Genomic DNA, 19404 nt, shown 5'->3' with positions numbered 1-19404 from the left:
CTTGGCGATGCATACCAAGATTAAGGCTGCCTCTAGCAGAGTTCGCGTAAAAAAGGCGCTGTTTATCAGCAGATTGAACCATGACTTGACATCCTCGGAGTTGAAGACAGCCTTAGATGAAGAGGCTGGTGTTAAATCGGCCGTTTGTATTCGGTTACGCCCAAAACACCCGAAACCGGACCACTCATCCTTTTACGTTACTTGCGACGACCAATCTGAATTTGACAAATTGCGCGACCCTGCCATCTGGCCAGTCCATAGTATCATTGCTGACTTTAATGGAGTACCACGTGAAGCACATAAAGCACTCTTCCGAGTTGGAGAAAAATACATCGGACTCTACAAATGAACTGCAATGACGGCCTTAAGTATTGCCTACCAAAACGTACGTGGTTTACGTACTAAATCGGATGAATTTTTGAACAATGCTATTTCACTTGATGTGGATATAATTTGTCTAACTGAAACTTGGCTAAACCAAGAACATTTTACTAAAAATTATTTTCCGGATAATTACACGGTTTATAGGGGTGATCGTCCTGATCATGATTATAAAAATGTTCGGGGCGGTGGTGCCCTTATTGCAGTGAAAAATTCTTATTTTAGCACTAGACGTCACGATCTGGTGGGCGTGGCTGAGTGTGTTTTTGTACAACTTAAATTGGGCTCTGATGAGGTTCTGTTAATTGGTTCTGTTTATTTCCCTCCTGCCTCAAATGATGAGCATTATAATCAGTACAAATTGCGCCTCCTTGAAGAACTGCCTCACCAGGACACCAATTTATTGCTCCTAGGAAATTTTAATCTACCCGCAATTAATTGGCAAATTAATGGCACTATGGGTTGCACCTCTTTGACCGCGGCCAAAGCTAGTCATATTTTTGAACATTGTTATTTTTATAATCTGCGCCAATTTAACGCACTACCTAACTGCAGTGGTAATGTACTTGACCTCTGTTTAGCAAACATTAACAAGTTAGAAATCTTGAAATTAGACGAACCTTTTGTTACCATTGACACGTTCCATCCGCCATTTTTGGTTACGTACCCTATTTCTTTAAGCGACCATAGGAAAGGGACGAAACCTACCTATAATTTCAAGCTTGGAGATTACAATCTTCTTTATGCCCAGCTACGTGATTCGGACTGGTCTGTAATACTGGATTCCCGCGATGTTAATCATTGTGTAGCATTTCCCTAAAAATTGATAAAAATGTGATTTCTGCTTCTGAGGAACTTTCGTCTCTTTTCAGCAATCAATTTTCACGCATTTCTGTTGACGGGACTGCCTCTAACAATTCTTACGTGGCTGACAGTATGGAATTACCGCACAACCCGTTATCTTCCATATATATCAATCAATTGGATATTAATCAGGCAACAATGAAACTCCCGAATAGGCCCTCCACGGGGTTTGACAAAATCCCCTCGCTAATTATTAAGGGTTACATTGATCTTCTTCTGTCCGCTCTTGAGCATATTTTCAATTTATCCCTTAGTAGCGGTATTTTTCCAACTACCTGGAAGAAAGCGGTCGTTGTTCCGGTTTATAAGTCTGGCTCTGCCTGCGATGTCAAGAATTATCGACCTATCTCACTCCTATGCACGATGGCCAAATTGTTCGACATGGTCGTTCACACTAAATTGCAGGCATGGTTCCGTTTCTTCCCTAATGATTGCCAACACGGCTTTCTGCCGGGAAGAATTGTGGACACAAATTTATCTGCCTTTATGGATTTTGTGGCCCCTGCTGTCGAGGACCGTGGTCAGGTCGACGTGGTATACCTTGATCTGGCCAAGGCCTTCGACCGCGTCTCCCACTCCTTTCTCTTGGAAAAGATGCAACTCTAAGGAGTAGGCCCTAGCTTACCGAGTTGGTTTCGTTCCTATCTTTCTGATAGAGTTAATTTAATGAAAATCAATGGCGATGTCTCTTCAGTTTCTTATTCTGTACATTGTGGAGTGCCGCAAGGCTCCTCTCTGGGGCCGTTGTTGTTTAATATTTATATTTATGATTTGCAATACTCTATAAAACACTCTAAACTCATAGCTTTTGCCGACGATCACAATATCTGTAAAAATATTGTCTCTAGGGTAGACTGTACAAAATTACAGGATGATTTAAATGCCGTTGCATCTTGGTGCATTAATAATAATCTACCAATAAACCCTTCAAAATCGGTCCATGTGATTTTTACGCGACGAGTTTGTAGAGAAGTTCGCGCCACCTACTCCATTGCCCAGTCAACCATTCCCCAACGAATACTCGTAAAAGACCTTGGTGTAAAATTTGACCGTGCCCTTCTATTTCGAGAGCACATAACTCACACAGTTAATCGCTGTCGGCGAACTCTAGGAGTTGCTCTAAAAATCTGCCGACCCTTAAGGTCTTTAAAACACTTCCGGTTACTATACCTCTCATTAGTTCGTTCTAAGGCTCTATATGGTTGCCTGGCCTGGAGTAGGTGTAGTCTGCATCTTAGAAAACGGATCGAAGGCATACAGAGAAAGTTCATTTTTTATGCTAATATCTTTTTCCTAAGACACGTGGAATACAAATACGAAATACTATTGGATCACTTGAACATCCATAGTCTACATTATTTAATGGAAATTATAGATATTAGATTTTTGCATAAGCTTATCCACAACAAAATTTCTATAAATGATTTATTAAGCAGGCTGTACTTCTTAGTGCCACATGCAATAAGAAAAACTACCACATTTTATGTACCTATAAAACACTTAAATCCCATTATACGAATGCAACAAAATTATAATCGTCACTGCACAAAAATTGATATATTTTGTGAACATATTTAAAAAAGTTCCGTCAAATTTAAAGACTATTCCTATGACAATCTGTTTAATCTTAATCGTTTCGACCCCGACCATTTGTAAATTTACTTTGATTTTATGTACTATACTTATCGCAATGTGCGAAATCTCGTGAACTATTTAAGTAGGTTTTTTATGCACAATAAACAAACTTTTCATTTCATAGTTATATTCTAAATTTTTAAGATAATTTCGAAAACAATACTCGACAAATTTTTTTTGAACTCCCTATATTTTAGCGAGCAAGTAGGCGCTACAACCCCCCCCCCCAAGCAATCCAGCCAAATGTTAGTCTCGATCTGACCAGACTTTGAAATAGAAGCCGAAAATGCGAAAGAGAATTCAGTTTCTTAGTTAACTTGTATGAAACCGCGAGCGTTCGCCGGCAACGGTTTACGCAGAAGTGAATATGTTCATAAAAATAAAGTCTGTGGTCAAACTGTACGCCCAGATCTTTAATAAGATCTATTCGAGGTATTTTGGTAGAATCGATGACGTAATTCGTGATCACTTTCCGGCAAATGCGTCTCGTGTAGGTCGCATGGACTGATTTGACTGGATTTATTGGCAAGTTATTCTTAGAGCACCAAAAGGCTAACGAATCAAGGTCCTGTTGCAATAGTGCACTATCAGATATACAATTTATACTCTTGCATATTTTATTATCATCGGCGAATTGGAAAAGCTTAATAATAATGTAAGTTTTGTCTACTAAGGGATGGCCACACTACGCCTCTAGCTTGTTTAAAGGTGGGTCCCTTTACAATGCATGGAGGGGTGGTGGCTAGCCCCTATGCTAGCACACAACTAACCAACAGCACCTTATGCTAACTATTACAGTTAACCTCTGTTATAGTTTTGTTGGAAAGTGTAAACAGGGTTAGTCAATGAACTCCTTTAAAAATATGATTTAATAATTCTACCCTAAGTTCTGTAACCCGGTTTACTTCACCAGTAACACTAGTAATGGCAACGTAGAAGTTACCTCTATCGAAATATTATATAGAAACATAAGGAAATCGTTTGGTTTGGTTTTCCCGCTTAATAAGGTATAGGTTTTGTACCCGAGATTTAAATTTCCCGTCAAGTAGATACTGGAGTGGTGAAGGATAAAGCTTAGGAAAATTTCAATCTGGGGTATTTTAGTTAGTGGTTTTCCTTAAATATTTAAATACATTTAATTAACATTAATTATTTTCTTTGACAGTTAAGTACTATAGCATACGTTGTATTACTAATAGGTAATTTATTTGTGACATTAAGTATACATTATTAATATTACAGTTTGAATGCACGCGTACGCCTTCAATCGCTCTTCCCAATATCCTTGTATATGTGAATTTCAGTTATCATTGTATTATAACACTGTCATGTCTTATTGAACTTTTAAATTAGACCCTTTTTATGAAAAATAGGGATTAGAAACCCTTAGTATGCTCAGTATCGGGACATACATGGGGGTTGATCCCTCGCTATCTCTGCGCTTTCAATGATCCCAAGCCTAAAGCGCTGGAAGGCGAAGTTTCACGCCTGTGTCGTTCCCACTCTGTCACATCGAAGTGTTCTATTGCATACCTTGACTGAAACTGATTGAAGCCCGAGATAATTAAGGCAAGGCTTACCATTTTCAAATTTCCCGCCAGAATTCCTCGTGGCGAGAAACTATAATTCCGACCTTTTTAAGAGTTTTATACGAAACCAAATTCTGTAGCACAAAATAGCTTTGAAAATATATTTTCAACCTTTTCGCGATTAAACAGGCACCCACTTCGGTAATGTTGAGGGAAGGGGTAGGCAGTATCTTTCAATTAGACATAATGTCCAAGGCTTAGGCTGACTTACACTACTTGAATAACCAGGCTCAATTAAAAAACAAACATAACTATTTATTAATTCTTATTAAAACATAACTAACGTTAAAATAACAAATCAAAGGAATTTAATAACCTACTACCATCACGTCCCTCATCTATCGTGAAATCTTTATCAAACTTTACATCGTGGCGGACTAGAGAGAACTAACTTTAATCTCAAACAATAGTAAAAAACTGGTATAGCAATGCATAAACTATATATCGATATGGACTGATAGATAGGGTGCGTGTGGATAGCCTAAACATGGTGCATGTGGATAGCACATTATGGTGCATAGGAGTAACAAGTATAAATCAATACTCTCCCTACTTGATACTTCTATGCCCTCACAACATATATTTTTCTTTACAACATGTTATTCTATTAAATGTAACTTAAATACAAAATCTTCAAATTTTCTTTTAACTAACAGTTTTGTAAAAACATCTGCCAGATTATCATCCGTTCTAACATAGGTTATTTTAAACATTTTCTTTTCAACACATTCTCTTAACCAATGATATTTAATGTCTATGTGTTTCGATCGGCGGTTCTCAATTCTATTTTCAGCAAAATGTATTGTGGACTGATTATCACATTTGATGATTGGTAAAAGTTCAGGATTATTGACTTGTGAACATAACGGTAGAATTTCATTTAGTATTCGGTCCAACCAGATAACTTCCTTTCCGGCGTCAGCTAATGCCATATATTCAGATTCCATCGTTGATCTTGCAACGCATTCTTGTTTTGTTGATCTCCAATCAATGACATTTTCCCCTAGCAGAACTACGTAGCCACTTGTCGATCTACCATCGTCCAGATCGGATCCATAAGACGCATCAGTGAAAGCCTCCAATCGAAGTGTTTTAGCTGATGTATAATGTAGTCCATAGGATCTTGTTGAACAAACGTAATTTAACACGTTGGTCAGGTATTTGTAATGTATTTGTCCTGGACTCGTTGAGAATCTTGATAAAGCAGATACGACAAAAGCTATATCCGGTCTGGTTCTTTGTGCCAAATACAATAAAGTGCCAATCAGTTTTCGATATGGAGTTTCCAAGTTATTGTTTACAGCCAAATCCTTCTTTGTTAATAAAACTCCTGTTGGAAGTGGTATATCAGTTGACTGTTCTAAGGATACTTCAAACTCCTTTGCAATTTTCTCGAGGTATGCTTCCTGGTGAATCTTTACTCTCCCGTCTTCTTGAAAATCGAACTGTACTCCCAGGAAATAATGTAATGGTCCTAAATCAGTTATTTCAATGTTCCTTTTCAGTTGATTTATTAATTCTGTCTGGGTTTCTTCATTTCTTGATAATACGATTATATCATCGACATATACAATGATAAGTGCATCAGAGTTATATCGATAAATGCAATTACATCCCCGTAGTCTTGTATACTTTAATTTTATCAGCAAGTTTTCCAATTCGGCGAACCATTGCCTCCCACTCTGCTTCAGACCATATAAAGCCTTCTTCAACTTGAGTACGTAATCAGTTTTCCCAGGTATTTCATATCCTTTCGGCTGCCGCATGTAAACATCTTCTTCCAAGGTACCATATAAATAAGCACATTTCACATCTAACTGTCTATGTAGCCATCCAAGACTCGATACGAATAGTGCAATCATCAATCGAATTAAAGCAAAGTTTACAACTGGAGCATATGTGTGATTGTAGTCATAGCCATATTGTTGAGTGAACCCTTGAGCGACTAACCGGGCTTTATATCTAGCTACTTCACCGGTTGCCTTCGTCTTAACTACATACACCCAGCGGCATCCGACTATCTTCCTTCCTTCTGGAGCTGGTACCACATCCCAAACGTCTCTTTTGGTAATTGAATCCATCTCTGTAGTCATCGCCTCTCTCCATTTCATTTCTTCTGGACTTCTGATTGCTTCGTCAAACGAATTTGGAATTTCCATGCAATGTGCTTCCATATTTTCCGGTCTAGACGTCTTACATTTCTGTAACTCTTTCTTGGAACGTAATCTTGTGTTATAACAAATATTCTCCTTCTGATCTCCTGCTTCTTGTATGTGAACTTGTCTATCGTCTTGTGTTCTTCGTTCTTCAGGTAGTCTTCTTTCTTCAGGTGGTCTTCGTTCTTCCGGTAACTCTTTCTTAGAACGTAATCTTGTGTTATGACAAACATTCTCCTTCTGATCTTCTGCTTCTTGTATATGAACTTGTCTATCGTCTTGTGGTCTTCTTTCTTCAGGTGCGCGTGTTCTATCTTCATGTATTAGTGTTCTGTCCGTTTCAATATTCTCCTTCTCTGAATCTTCATTATCTGTTCCCTCGTTATCAGACTTGTCTGTGCTATGATGTTCTGGCCAGTACTTATTAAAATTGTAAATATACTCTTCATTCTTAGTTTCTCGAAGTTCTTCAACACCCAATTTAGATTCGTTAAAAGATACGTGTTTGGTTTCAATAACTCTTCTCTCCCTTGGAAACCAAATGCGATAACCTTTGGTACAGAACGCGTAACCGACCATGATCCCCAATTTCGCTCGATTTTCCAGCTTACTACGATGGTGCTTGGGTAAATAGGTAAACGCCAAGCATCCATATCGCTTGAGGTGTCTTACAGATGGTTTTCGTCGTGACCATCTTTCTTCCGGTACTTCATCTTTGATCTTTGAATGAGGTAGTCGACTTGATAAATAGTTAAATGCACACAGTGCCTCACCCCATAATGATTGCGGTAACTTTCCATCTTCTAATAAGGTTCTAACCCCATCCATTATGGTACGATTGTATCTTTCAGCTACTCCATTCATCTCAGGAGAATAAATATTTGACCTTTCTACTTGAACTCCATCCCTTGTACATTTATCTTCAAAATACCTTGCCGTATATTCCAATCCATTATCAGTTCTAAGATGCTTCAATTTTTCCCCTGTTTGTCTTTCTGCCCAGGCCTTGTATTCTTGATATTTCTTGAAAGCATCATTCTTGGAATTCATTAAATAAACCATTGCTTTTCGTGAGTAATCATCAATAAAGGTTATGAAGTATGAAAATCCTCCCATAGTCTTCTTAGGCGCGGGCCCCCATATATCCGAATGTACAAGCTGTAGTACTCTATCAGATTTAATATCCTTGATAGCCTTTGAAACTGACTTTGTTGCCTTTGAAAGCCTGCATGAGATACATGTGTCCATTTCCCCTCTAAAATTTGGTAAGCCTATGACCATGTTTTTCTTCTCTAATTCTTGTAATCTTCTGATATTCGGATGTCCCAACCTTTTATGCCACATCTCTATTTCGCTCAAATGACTAATCTGACTTTCTGAACGCTTATTATCAGGATAGTGAGTTATCTTTGGTACTGTGTGTAGACTGTTATTAACCGTGACGTCGGCAATATATAAATTACTTTCTGGGCTTAAATATGAGATCATCAACGTCCTGTCCGTCCTTGCAAATACTTCTATCTTCCCATCATTGATAACTGCTCTATATCCTGTTTCGTCAATTAACCTAGCTGATATCAAATTTCTGCAATATCCAGGAACATATACTACATCTCTCAGTGTTATACGATTCATCTTCTTATACTCTAAAACTATGTCCCCTCTACCGACCGCTTTTGCAGTACCTTGAGCTATCGTAATCGCCATCTCTTCTTCGTAGTAGTTGTAAAAATATTCCCTTTTATTACAGAAATGGTGTGTGGCGGCTGAATCATACACCCATCCGTCCAATTCCTTGCTACTTGATAAACAAGCTACCATAGCACTATACATTGAATGACCCTTGAAGTCCCTTCCATCATTAACTCCATGAATTTCAAAATCTTCTATTCCCCCTGATAATGCCGATAAGAAGGTATGTTCTTGAGGTCGGCTGCTAGGCCTTTGACTATTCCCATAATTATTACGCTTTCCTCTACAATTCTTCGCCCAATGCCCTTTTCTATTACAGTTATGATATCTATCATTATTCCTGCAATCTCTATTCATATGCCCAGTCTTCTTACAATTTGTACAATAAGGGCCTTGTCTATTCTCTTGTTCTTGAGATCTTGTAATTCTAAATTTCTGATTTGAACCCCTCTGTGATACCATAGCTTTTGTATTTAAATCTTCTACTGGTCTAGGCCCTGGCATCCTCTTCTGTCTATCATATTCCGCAATTAAAATCTCTTTTACCTTTGCTGAAGTAAAACTTGCTCGTCCCTGGTTGAATAGAAATTGCACGGTGTTTTCATATTCGGGTGGAAGATCATGTACCATTTGAAACGCAATCTCCTCATCGGGCACGTCCTTATTGGCATTTTCCAACTGATGCGCAATCTCTTTAACTCGTGCCAAATAAACCGCCATCGTCTCAGGTGGTGTAAACCGTACGCTAATAAACTCGGCCCTAAGTGATCCTATGCGAGCCAGTGATTTAGGTTCATAGAGGTCTTGCAATCCTTCCCAGACTTCCTTTGCTGTGGTGTACTCTCTTATGATCCGCTTGTGCTGGTCATCCACTGCTAGCGTTAAACGTGACAAGGCTTGTTCGCATCTCTGTTCGTATCTCTCAATCTTCTCCTCCTTGGCTGTAGTTGCATCCGGTTTAACTTCTGTTCCACTGACTATTTTCCATAATCCTCCGTCCAACAACCATGCTCTTGTATCAATCGCCCATTGTTCATAATTTTCTCCGTTCAGTCTTCTAAATGGTATTGAGCCATACCCGTCAGCCATTTCGAATTCTTTTGTCTCACCACGTGTTCTCTTTCACGACCTTAACCCTAACCACGCTCTGCTACCACTTGTTTAGGGAAGGGGTAGGCAGTATCTTTCTATTAGACATAATGTACAAGGCTTAGGCTGACTTACACTACTTGAATAACCAGGCTCAATTAAAAAACAAACATAACTATTTATTAATTCTTATTAAAACATAACTAACGTTAAAATAACAAATCAAAGGAATTTAATAACCTACTACCATCACGTCCCTCATCTATCGTGAAATCTTTATCAAACTTTACATCGTGGCGGACTAGAGAGAACTAACTTTAATCTCAAACAATAGTAAAAAACTGGTATAGCAATGCATGAACTATATATCGATATGGACTGATAGATAGGGTGCGTGTGGATAGCCTAAACATGGTGCATGTGGATAGCACATTATGGTGCATAGGAGTAACAAGTATAAATCAATAGGTAATAATGAGTGCCTTTCAAAAATTGAAAGTATAATTCGGACCTTTTTGTGCATTTTAAATTATATTTTCGAACCCATTTTAGTGTTAACAGGTACCCTCCTTGGCAATAAGGAGTACCTTTACAAATTTGAAGGTATAGTTCTGGCCTATGTTGGGGTTTAAATGGTTCCATTTCGGTACCACAAAATACTTTGTACTAATCAAAAATATATTTTTTTAGAAGTAAAAACCCTTTTTTAGAAGTAAAAATACCTTTTTTAGAAGTAGCTTCGAGAACCTTTAAACAAAGGTATTACTGTGTACCTTTAAACGTACGTTTGGGATGCATAGTAAAATACCTTAGTAGGTACTAGTTAAAAGATATCTAAGGAGTCGGCATTAAAAAGGAGGTCGATCGCTTCATAGGGTTTATGATACGGTGTTGGTCATTTCATGTCGAATCAAAATTCACCATTTTGGTGTGGATCCATAAACCATAGATTTGATAGGAAATCGTGAGGTTAGAGCACGAGAAGAGGAGCCAAATTTATTTATTTCACTACTCAACACATTGGAAAATAAATTTTCTTATTTTTCAATTGCTTTATAACTCTATTGTTAAATCTACCTCAGAATACTTTTACACTTAAGAACTGTTCTGCGATTTTAACATACTTGCGAAGTTGCAATTTATGTGTAAAACTACTAGCGTGTGAGCATTGATAATACTAACATATTAAGGATTCCAAACTCGACTAAAAAGCTGCCCTATAACTGGCCTGTTGGAATAAGGCCACCTTGGTTGGTAGACCGTTGGCAAAATGGCATATTGCTGGCGTTATGTTCAAAGCCAACAGTAAAGAACATCTGACAGCACATAACATGCATCGTAATTTCTTTGATGCATTTCTTTCATTTAAAGCAACTTTAGAAAATGTCTGTTGTAACCTTCCGTAGTAATTATGGAACCTCCTGAGTTTCTACTCCAGGGGTGTAAGGTTACATAGAGGATTAACACCCTGTGTTACCTCTGACCTTTCCCCGTACTATATAAGCGTCGACTGCTTATCCTATTAAGTCAGTCATTCTCCACTACTAGAATGTAGTAGTATGCTCGAGCATAGGGCGTCTTGCCCTGGTATTGGACTTCATCCGTCAACAGTAATTATGTTTAATTCTTTAGTTGTAAATACAAGTCGGTATTTAATTATTATTTAAATTGTTAATTAATAAAGTATGATTCAACCTAAGGAAACGTAGTAGTTATTCTTAGTTATAGCCAAGGCTTTTATGGCCACGTGCAAATGGGGCGAGTTTATAAATCTCGTAAGCGTGGTTACATAAATGGCGAGCTTGCCAGGACCCGACGGGTCCTAGTTTATTGTAATTTTGCTTTGGCTATGCTAAGCCTTAGTGTGATCGTAGTTCAAAGTAATTAATTGTTAGAAGTAAAGTTAGGGTAGTGACTTTGCGGATTGGGTCTACCGGTATAAGCACTATTGAGGAGCCTTCCTTTACAATCCCTTCTATTGGAATTTCCTGAATTGTTTTCGGATGGGGTAGGAAGATCAGGACTAGTCTTTCATGAGATTCATACGGGAAATAGTCCGCCCATGGAATCTCAGCCTTATCGTGTAAATGATCAGAGGAACAGAATAATCGAACAACATGTTAGGGACATGTTACAACAATTCACTACGATCACGACGTTCAATCATTCTCAACTTCTTCAGAAGCAAGTTTAATTACTTGGCTTATCTCAATGGGACACTCCCTAAAGAGAAGACACTACAGTCAGCAATCAACGCCTACAGAGGACGATTCTGAGTCAAGTTCTTCAACGAACGGTGGAACTGCAGGCCACCCTACTACGGAGACTTCCTCAATTACATCGTCTGATACGGCAGCTCAAGATCTGACTAGCCTCATCCAGGAAGCGTAAGACGCATCTAACCTGGGAGGACGAAAGCTAGGACGAGCCATCCGATGCCATAGTTCCTGCTTTCATCGAATTCCTTATAACTTAAATAGTTAACCTAGTATGATAATTAACTGGAGTCTTTTAATTACTGGATTTCAGACGTTGAATTTGAAATTAGCGAAATTAAAAACATCAAAATCCTTTTGGGACGTTGGCCTAGAGATTCTTTCAAATGAAGACTTTTTATCGGATGCTATTATACAGTGTGGAAAAGATCAGAGTGCCCACATTTTTCGGACATTTTATAACAAAAAAAAACTCGAGTTCAATGAGGAAATTAATTGTAGTACATTTTCCAGACTCATGGAAATTTAATTAAAGAATTCTCTGGCATCCACTAAACAAATCGTTCATGTAGTTTCAAATTATCACAAAAATGAGAATTTGTATGAAATCAATAAAATAATGTTAATGAAAAATTGGTTTTTGTGAGATATCATAAATTTCTTATTCTGGCTATAAGGTCGTCGGGTGAATCTGGTTCAGTTGCGTATACCTTTCCCTTGAGGAAGAAATCTAACGGAGTTAGGTCAGGAGACCTTGGAGGCCTGGGCGTTGGTCCACCCCTACCAATCCATCGGTTAGGGAACTCGTTATTCAGCCACTCTCTTACGGGTACGGCGAAGTGCGGTGGCGCCATCCTGTTGAAACCACATATCCCTCACTACTGCCAAGGGTAAATTATTAATGGCATCAGTAAATTCTTGACGCAAAAACTTCAATTAACGTTGCCCGGTGATGTTCTCGTCAAAAATGAATGGGCCAATGATTCTGTCGACAATGATGCCAATCCACACATTGGTTTTCAAACGCACCTGATAATAATGCTCCCGAAACCAGTGAGGATTTTGCTGCGACCAATAGTGAAAGTTATGTCTGTTGACTGTTCCATCTTGATGGAATGTAGCTTCGTCAGAGAACATAACCTTGCTAAGGAAACCTGGAATTTCTTCATCGAGGAACCGAATTGGCATACAAAAGTTCTGACGCCTAAGATAGTCATCCCCTGTTATCGCTTGGTGTAGGTGATTTCGATAAGGATGAATCGGTTCCGATGCAAAATGGACAGATATGTACGATGGCTAATGCCACACTCGTCTCGTACCGCTCTACTGCTGGTGTGAGGGTCGACTTCGAACCTTGCCACAATGTCCATCTCTCGGGCTTTGTTTCCAACTATCCGGTCAACCCTACGTTGACGTTTTTTGAACCGTAAAGCTACCTTCTGCTAGTAGGTTAGATTCTAGCTTACCAAAAGTCCTTCGAGCAGGTGGCCTTCGGTTCGGAAAGCGTTCGGTGTACAAAATAACTGTCAGGCAAGAATTTCCTCGGCATTCACCCATAACGTAAATCATATCGAACTTTTCGCGATTAGTAAAACGCGCCATCATAACGAAGTACCAAGCTAATTTAATTCGTAGGTGGGGCACACTTCCGAAGTAAACTACCGTGAGATAACCTCGTATTTACGGCCTAGAGGCCACAAACCTAAAAAATAACCCTTAATGCACATTGACCCTTGTTAACAGCCGCAATAGTTCTGCCTTTCATGGCAGTAGGTGTTTTTTGTTGTCGTTAGAAGGCCATTAATTTCCTGTTTGTTGCAGGATTAATCCTGCAACATTTATGATAAAAAGCAAATTTTTCATTAACATTATTGTAATGATTTATTAAAATTTCGCATTTTTGTGATTATTTGAAACTACATGAACGATTTGTTTAGTGGATGCCAGAGAATTCTTTAACCGATTCCATCCTTTTAGAAATCACCTACACCAAGCGTTAACAGGGGATGACTATCTTAGGCGTCAGGACTTTTGTATGCAAATGCGGTTCCTCGATGAACAAATGCCAGGTTTCCTTAGCAAGGTTATGTTCTCTGACGAAGCTACATTCCATCAAGATGGAACAGTCAACCGACATAACCTTCACTATTGGTCGCAGCAAAATCCTCACTGGCTTCGGGAGCATTATTATCAGGTGCGTTTGAAAACCAATGTGTGGGTTGGCATCATTGGCGACAGAATCATTGGGCCATTCTTTTTTTGACGAGAACATCACCGGGCAACGTTAATTGAAGTTTTTGCGTCAAGAATTTACTGATGCCATTAATAATTTACCCTTGGCAGTAGTGAGGGATATGTGGTTTCAACAGGATGGAGCCACCGCACTTCGCCGTACCCGTAAGAGAGTGGCTGAATAAGGAGTTTCCTAACCGATGGATTGGTAGGGGTGGACCAACGCCCTGGCCTCCAAGGTCTCCTGACCTAACTCCGTTAGATTTCTTCCTCAACGGAAAGGTATCCGCAATTGAAACAGATTCACCCGACGACCTTAAAGCCAGAATAAGAATCGCCATTGCCAACATCACCCCAGGAATGCTTCGCCACGCCCGCGAATCAATGGCCAGTAGACTTGAAGAATGTCTACATCAAGATGGTAGACACATCGAACATTTGCGCTAAATGACATTAATTTCCTGTTTGTCACAGGATTAATCTTGCAAAATTTATGATATCTCACAAAATCTAATTTTTCATTAACATTATTGTATTGATTTCTTACAAATTCTCATTTTTGTGATAATTTGAAACTACATGAACGATTTGTTTAGTGGATGCCAGAGAATTCTTTAATTAAATTTCCATGAGTCTGGAAAATGTACTACAATCAATTTCCTCATTGATCTCGAGTTTTTCTTCATAAAATGTCCGAAAAATTTGGGCACTCTGATCTTTTCCACACTGTATACATCGCTTCAATTGCCCCACTAGTTAGTATCGTAATTATTTTTCCCATTTCTGCGTTAATATTGAAATGCCCTCATTGCTTGCAGATATTTATATGCTTACCAATTTTGTGTAAGAAGGCTATTTCAGCTAGATTTGCACATAATTTGCTAAGTTGTGTGCATTGTGATATAGTGAAAAATGAGGTTTCTTTCCAAGAATTAGCCCCAGCAATAAATAAACAACTACTTGAATTACCTGCAAATGGAAGTAAAACTGAAATTAATGATGTTAGGGATAAACAAATTCTTTGCTACGTAGCTGGTGCCACTATCAAATGTGTGTGCAAATCTCTGCCCTATCAATGGTGCTTACTTTCAGCATTTGCAATTAAAGGATCTTTTGACGAAGTTAAGGATTATTTAAATAGTAACCTCCCTAAAATTCAAATATATGCCTGGGTTACACAAAATAACAGAGGAGGTTTGTTATATGTAAACAAAACGTCCTTTAAAATATTTGAAATAATGGACACTTTAGCCTCAGATTTATATGATGGCGGTCAGTTGAAGTCTGCTTTAAAAAACGGTGTAAACAGGAGGGACCGGTCCCTCAGGAAAATGGAAGAAAGTAGTGATATTTTGAAAGCTTTCGATTCAGTGATCTCTAATTCAAAAGTTCCTAGTGAAATTAATGCTACATAGTAAATCCTACCAAAAATTTTCACGGCTTTTTTAAATTTAAGAGGAAAAGGCCTACAACTCTATTTGAGAGGAAAACATTTTTCCAAGGAAAATAAGAAGCAAAAATCATCCCCAGCACTAATAAAAGGGTTGCATGACAAGATTAACGTGTCAACAAAAATCTGAATTTGAAGTTCCTATATTAAACAAGCATGTGATATCTAATAATTTTAAAATTAAGTTACTAAACTAAATGAACATGTGATTAATTCAAAATATCTGTGATGGTACTATAATACCTTGCTTTAGTTTTCTGAATTAAGTAAAAGGTTTAGTCATGTTTTGAAATATTGCTTTTTATTTTAATTAAAAGCTTTGTGGGTAAATTGAAGCATTACCGTTTATGGAGGCCAAATTTTAATTTTCTAATTGTATAAATCTATCAACATTTTGACCGAAATGTAGGACATCGGGGTTAGTATTTCCTCCACAAGATGCTCGGTGCTTGCCAAATTCTTGCTCTAGACAGTCTTGATTCAAGTTGTATGTTAAAACAAATGACGCATCTTTTGATAATAGGTATCGAACGACTCCTGGGACGGATTGAGCTGAAGAGAGGAATATATTTTTTAATTAATAATGCAGGAGTAGATCATAATTTGTCTTATTTTAATTACAAACCAGTCATAATTAATCCTTCCACAGTTTCTCGACTTAAAGTCATTCTCTGACGTTCTGCAGCAGTTAAAGTATCTGCCTTGGAAGACACTTCATTTTGCCATTCCTCAAAGTATTCAATGAAGGTTTCTTCTAACCACTGCAAACATTAAATTTAAAAATATCCATTAGGCAAGTTATAAAAATTCTTAATGTAGCGGCTAATCTTACTACTAATCTGGTATCTCCTGGATCTTTAAACGGATTCAAATTTGCATTTCGTTTCAACTTTCCCTCATCCAAATTTTTGGTATTCATGAGGTCAAAAAATTAATTTATGATTCTAATAAATTTGACTGTTTCACGGACACTTTCGCCAATTTCAAACTCCAAGGCGTTAGCAACAGTTCCACTTAATATTTGAGCAGCCAATCTCACGCGCATTCTTGAATAGGAATCCAAATATAGATGATCTCTTGTTAATTTCGGTACTAGCCTAAGTGGCCGCTGTGAATCTAATTCAAAGAGTTTTAAACGTGCGTCCATAAAATTTCTTGCCCATTCTTTAAAAGTCGTTTAGTTTTGGTATGAAAATTGCTATTAGCAAAGGCATTCCTTGTGGTCTTTATGAGGTGAGGGGGATCACAAATGAAAAAAACAAAACGCTCTTCATCGTTCGCGTAGATTTTTTCCATTTATATCCGTCCTTAACAAAATATTTAAATACCTTTCTGTTGTTACTAGCGCCATCAGCAATCACAGCAATAACTGGAATAGCATAATATTCTAAACGACTTATCGCTTCTAAAATTATCGCAGTATTATTATCACTGTCCAGATTCTTGCATGGGAAATAAGCTAATGGAAATTTAAAATTCCCAGTTACACTTTTAATCATCAATTGTAGCACATGCGTTCCGACTTCAGGCATTTCAGCATCATTCGATAGTCTTAATCTGAGAATTTCATTTCATACATCATCAAGGTTACTGAAACCAACTAATTCCCCTGTATTTGCTTTTCTAAATGATATCTTCCTTAATTTTCATTTCATCAAAAATTAAACTAACATATCTCTGATGTTCTTGAGGGCACAATTGATAGAGCTTGTCTTTAGCTTTTTCAAAAGACATGTTGCTGAAGCCCGAAGTCAAACCTATGTGGCTAGAGTGGTTTTACAAAGTCCTCTTTGATGGTAGTTGTAAGACATCACTAGATTGAAAAAATTTGTATGTTGTAGGAGACTTTCGATAGAAATGAATGCACCACTGTAACACTTTTGGGTGCCATTTGCGCATGCGCTTGTTTTTGGCTTTAAGCGCTGATAATTGTTGCTCAATGAATAAGCGCTGAAAAGAGTTCTTGGGTAGCACTTTTTTCTGTTGGTCAAGCAAAGTTGTTAAAAAATTCGTGTCTTCCGATTTCAGTTTCTCTCCATATTTCTTCAGCTGAATTTTCATTCTGGCTTTCATATGTTTCTACTTCTTCTTCAGATGTGAATTTACTACTGCTTGTTGCTTTATCTTCTTTATTAGTAGTCCTCTCGGCATATAGCTAATTCAACTTTCACCATTCTCTTGTTTGCTTCTAATTACACCTTTTATCAGTGACCTCCTGTACTTGAAACAGTTTTCGCATAAATCACGGGTGTCCAAAATTTTTTAACACTTTTTGTGAAACAATTTGGCAGTCACTTGCATGGATTGCGTTAGTAAAATTATTCTTTACCCCTTTCATCTTGACTTTGCTGTCGAACATATCTACAATTTCCTTGTTGAAAATTCCGCAACATAAAGTAAAGGAATCTACAATTTCTATCAATGTAAACAATGATGTTACGCTCTAGATATCGGGTAATGAATCTCTTACAAAGGGCATTTTAGAAACGTCTATTCCATATATTTTAAGAATGCCTCTCTCATTTTGGTTTTTTATTGTAAATGTCTTGATAACGAAGCAATTTTCTAATTCCAATTTTGAGAACATAACGCTATCATCCAATGTAGTAACTAACCAGCCATTGGGTATTGGATTATCAACACAAGTCGGGAAAACCAAAATATTACCTCTCCGTGTCGAGAAGATTATATAACCTTAAGTATCCAATGATAACGTCGACCTTTTGCCCTCATCCTTTCCCGCGCTTTGCGCTTCCGCATTTCATCCTTACTCTCAACATTATCTTCCTCCATTTTACATATAAAAATCAAATACTCACAAAAAGAAGTGGCAAAAACCTGCTGGCTCTTTACAACCACTTAATTTGACTTAATATCCAATTTCCAACAACAATAATATACCGGTAGTTTAATTGACAACCTACTAGCATCGAAATTCTCATAAGGAATGGCTCCCGCGGATAAAAAACGGCAATTTTCAACTAGGTGGGCGTTATCTCATAAGATTTGAAAAATATCATTTGTCTTTTTTACCAATGCCTAACCGTTTGGATTTTTTAAAGCAGTCTTAGCACCAAAAAATATTTTTGAATGAGGATAAAAAAGGTCTGTCCTCTCGTAATTTTTTAAGCTTTTATCATGATTACTCTATACAACAGTAACAAGGAGTATAAACGCATTAGTGGAAGCAGTATTTTTTTCCCAAAACAATCTCGCTTATGTTTATGCAATGAATGAAATATATCACAATGCACGGGCCTTGATAGATATAGGAGGCAATGAAGGAAATATATCGCATGCACGGGCCTTGGTAGATATAGGAGGCAATGATAATCTCTCTCTTTGCACGAGAGGTTTATCTTTAATATTTAAATAAATATAATTATTTTTAATTATTTTAATCTTCAATAATTAACATTAATAATAGTTAAATCGTTTAAAATAAAGTTATACTTATTATCTTCTCAAACTTTGCTAATATTGACGTTTAAAGTGAAGGGTACCCCTCTTCCCGCTTTCTTCAAATTTTGGGGTATATATACGATTCGTTTCCATTATAATAGTAAGGAAAAACCGCAAATGCGAAAACCTTTGGTAGCGATCCTACCTTAGGGAGGCTAGACGTTTCTCGTAACCCTAGCTGATCGCCGCGTATATCCTAAAACCAAACGATGATAATGGAGTAGAAGCCAATGATACAGATTGGTGTCTATGTGGAATAGACGGAAGACCAGTGGATGGTGGTGTTAGAAGGCAGTGTAAGTGCAGACGGGTGTCAATGTGGGATTGACAAAGAACAGAAGATGGTGGTGATTAGAAGCCAGTATGTACAGACTGGTGTCCACGTGGAATGGACGAAGACCAGAAGATGGTGGTGATTAGCAGCCAGTAAGAACAGACTAGTGTCAATGTGGGATTGACAAAGAACAGAAGATGGTGGTGATTAGAAGCCAGTATGTACAGACTGGTGTCCACGTGGAATGGACGAAGACCAGAAGATGGTGGTGATTAGCAGCCAGTAAGAACAGACTAGTGTCCGTGTGGTATGGACAAAGACCAGAAGATTGGTGGTGTGAGAACTCAAGTAGAGGAGCCATTTC

The 19404-nt window shown here is 37.9% G+C and overlaps 1 protein-coding gene across 1 annotated transcript; it reads left to right on the top strand.

The window, feature by feature from the left end:
• Positions 1-355: 355 nt before the first annotated feature.
• LOC149685349 (uncharacterized) lies at positions 356-1851 on the top strand. The gene is made up of 2 exons (XM_089871015.1): positions 356-1149; positions 1191-1851. Exons 1-2 carry the CDS (start codon positions 356-358, stop codon positions 1849-1851), a joined length of 1455 nt encoding a protein of 484 aa, XP_089727141.1.
• The last annotated feature ends 17553 nt before the right edge of the window (positions 1852-19404 follow it).

This window comes from Phalangium opilio, unplaced genomic scaffold (genome assembly GCF_054372755.1).
Source record: "Phalangium opilio isolate 3A_F unplaced genomic scaffold, DU_Popi_V2 ptg000032l_1, whole genome shotgun sequence".
NCBI lineage: Eukaryota > Metazoa > Arthropoda > Arachnida > Opiliones > Phalangiidae > Phalangium > Phalangium opilio.
The sequence above is the reverse complement of the archived record's forward strand: the minus strand, read 5'-3'. Positions and strand labels throughout refer to the sequence as shown.